The sequence below is a fragment of the Camelina sativa genome, unplaced genomic scaffold, assembly GCF_000633955.1.
Source record: "Camelina sativa cultivar DH55 unplaced genomic scaffold, Cs unpScaffold01858, whole genome shotgun sequence".
Taxonomy (NCBI): Eukaryota; Viridiplantae; Streptophyta; class Magnoliopsida; order Brassicales; family Brassicaceae; genus Camelina; species Camelina sativa.
This window is the reverse complement of record NW_010922975.1, coordinates 1552-3226: the sequence shown is the minus strand read 5'-3', so window position 1 is coordinate 3226 and position 1675 is coordinate 1552. Positions and strand designations below refer to the sequence as shown.

General features: G+C 39.9%; 1 protein-coding gene across 1 annotated transcript in view; it reads left to right on the top strand.

Moving 5' to 3' along the window:
• Positions 1-6: 6 nt before the first annotated feature.
• Positions 7-1675, top strand: part of LOC104774193 (programmed cell death 6-interacting protein-like) — a 2663-nt gene continuing 994 nt past the window's right edge. The window contains exons 1-7 of the mRNA XM_010498852.1: positions 7-51; positions 242-331; positions 439-507; positions 598-738; positions 929-977; positions 1091-1194; positions 1364-1670. Of these exons, the coding sequence (XP_010497154.1) occupies positions 28-51; positions 242-331; positions 439-507; positions 598-738; positions 929-977; positions 1091-1194; positions 1364-1670 (784 nt within the window). The 5' untranslated portion in view covers positions 7-27. The remainder of the gene's footprint in view (positions 52-241; positions 332-438; positions 508-597; positions 739-928; positions 978-1090; positions 1195-1363; positions 1671-1675) is intronic.

Genomic DNA, 1675 nt, shown 5'->3' with positions numbered 1-1675 from the left:
CGATCCGTGAGAGAGAATTCCGCCCTCATGTCTATTCTTGATCGACGACCTGTAAGTACTTCCTATTTTTTGTATACGCTAGTATATTTCTCCTCTTAGGTTTAAACTACTGTCTGAAGTTGTTTCTTAGGGGTCTTTATTTAGGTTATCCTAGTACCTGAAATCTTTGGGTACAAGCTATAACAAACCGAAATCTGTATACTAATTCGTAGACGTTGTGGTTTTTGGTTTTCATCATCAGATAGAGTCTGCTATCCCAACTCTAGCTAGGCCAATAATGTCTCTGGACGCAACAGAGGATGCTATTGTGGGAACTCTAAAGCAGAGTCTGGTATTCTCTCTCTCTTTTGGAAGCTGCGAGCATATACTTTTAGGAGGGATTTGGAAAGTGCTTATACGAATTATTATTTTCACATTTTTGCTTCCCTTTTTGCACAGAGGCAACTGGAAAATCTTGGTGCTCAGCGGGCAGGTCTTGAAGACATGCTCAAAGAGATGAAAAGAAAAGTAAATTCTACTGATTAGTCATCATTGTTGTTCATGATTTGATATTGGGGACAAAGACTCATTAGGCTTTTACTTGATACTTGGTTTTAGGATGACATACTGCCAAAGCTGATGACAATTACAGGCTCCTATGAAGATATGTTCAGGAAAGAGATATCAAAGTATGATCACATTTGTGAAGATATTTCCCAAAACATTGAAGTTCAAGAACAATTATTGATGCAAATTCAGGTCTACCTTTTTTCCCATCCCTATAGTGGTATTTTATTTTTCATTATGGTATCATCCTTTCTAACCAAAAGGCATATGGTGGTTGCAATCAATATCCAAACAAATTGAGTTTGTTAGCTTCTTCTGGGGCTGAAATGATCGCGTCTCAGAAACCGACTACTCTCTAATTGTTTTTTTTCCTTGGATATAGGCTCAAAATGAAGAGTTCTCAACTCTTTTCAATCTTGAAGATTATAAAGGTGAGCAAGCAGCTTCTGTTTTGCATGATGGATCAAAGTACTTTCTGTTTATCATTCTATATTTCAACTCTTTTAAACTCTCCATTTGTTGTCTGTGTTTCTTCGTTGTTCAGCATCCAAGGATAAGTGCTACAAGCAGATCCAAGCTGCTATAATGAAATATCGAGAGATCAAGGAGAACATCAATGAAGGCCTGAAGTTCTATGTCACTCTCCAAGTGAGTTTCTTTTCTCTATATACAATAGTAGCCAGCTCTTCACTGTCTATGCTTGTCTACATTATGCCACTTCTCTGGATGGCTCTCGTCTATTATGATTTTATATTCCATTGAGGATGCGAAATAACTTTCCTGAAATCTGAGACTTTTTCTTTGTTGGTGTCTAAAGGATGCAATCACGAATGTGAAGCAGCAGTGCAGTGATTTTGTGATGACAAGGAGTATCCAGTGCCGAGAAATGATTGATGATGTGCAACGGCAGATGTCTGGTCTGAGTTTTCAAGATCGTAGAAGCTCCGGCCCATACCCATCTGTGCACCAACCAACGGCTTCAAGTCCGCCTCCTCCACCAGAAACTCAGAATCCATCTCATCCTCACCCACATGCACCATACTATAGACCACCTGAGCAAATGTCAAGGCCTGGCTACACCATCCCACCCTACGGTCCACCTCCGCCTTACCATACTCCTCATGGCCAA